Genomic DNA, 894 nt, shown 5'->3' on the forward strand with positions numbered 1-894 from the left:
CATTGTATAACTTATTTTAATAATTACAGGATGGTGTCAAAAAAGAAGAAGCATATGATAAAGCATTAAAAAGTTATAAAGCACTATCTAAAAAAGAAAAATTTAATGCAACCCAAGATTAGTACTGAAGCATAAAAAATATAGAAGCTTGTATTTATCGTATTAGTCACAATATATTGAAAAGGAAAACCACAATATCAAACTACATGCAATATGTATGTTAATTCTCATTTTTTTAATTGTTTTCTTTTTTAATATTTTATAGCTTGTTAATAAAGTAAAATTGTTCCTTTATTATCTTAATTGTATAATTTTGGTTCTCGCATTACACCATTCCATAATAATATGATACAAATTTTAATATTTTCTAATACATTAAAACTGTTAATAATACGAATAACAAGAAGAAATAAATGATATAAAGATGAATGAAACGTTTAAATTATGCTTTTCCAATTTTTTAGTTTTTATGATGATACTTTAGTGGATGAGAAATTCGAAAACTATGCTTAGTACACTTAGCACCCTTGTCATCGCATAACTTTTAACCTCTTAACTGTGTTTTCCTTTAAAACAGAAATTGAATCTCTCTAGTTTATAATTAAAAGTGAGTAAGAATTATAACCAATTACTTTCTTTTCGTTCTTGCAAATGTGAATATGATGTATTTTACGTTCAATACATTAAAAATGAATAATCCCTCCATAAATAAACTATTGTGTTCTAAGTATTGGCTAACCAATGAGACGAGTTAATTCGTCTTACACAGTTACGAGGTTAAACAACGTTCCAAATTAACGTGTAAATGTTTATATTACACGATCTTCTTAATTGTTTTCTTAACTATAGTAAAAAAGTTTATTTATTTATTTTAAATTGCAAAAAGTAAAGATT

General features: G+C 24.5%; 1 protein-coding gene across 1 annotated transcript in view; it reads left to right on the forward strand.

Annotated features, from left to right (window-relative positions):
- The first annotated feature begins 741 nt into the window (after positions 1 to 741).
- LOC108573135 (7,8-dihydro-8-oxoguanine triphosphatase-like) overlaps positions 742 to 894 on the forward strand; it is a 1,740-nt gene continuing 1,587 nt past the window's right edge. Inside the window, exon 1 of the mRNA XM_017935512.1 lies at positions 742 to 776. Within this exon, the coding sequence (XP_017791001.1) occupies positions 742 to 776 (35 nt within the window). The remainder of the gene's footprint in view (positions 777 to 894) is intronic.

The sequence above is a fragment of the Habropoda laboriosa genome, unplaced genomic scaffold, assembly GCF_001263275.1.
Source record: "Habropoda laboriosa isolate 0110345459 unplaced genomic scaffold, ASM126327v1 scaffold124, whole genome shotgun sequence".
Classification (NCBI taxonomy): Eukaryota; Metazoa; Arthropoda; class Insecta; order Hymenoptera; family Apidae; genus Habropoda; species Habropoda laboriosa.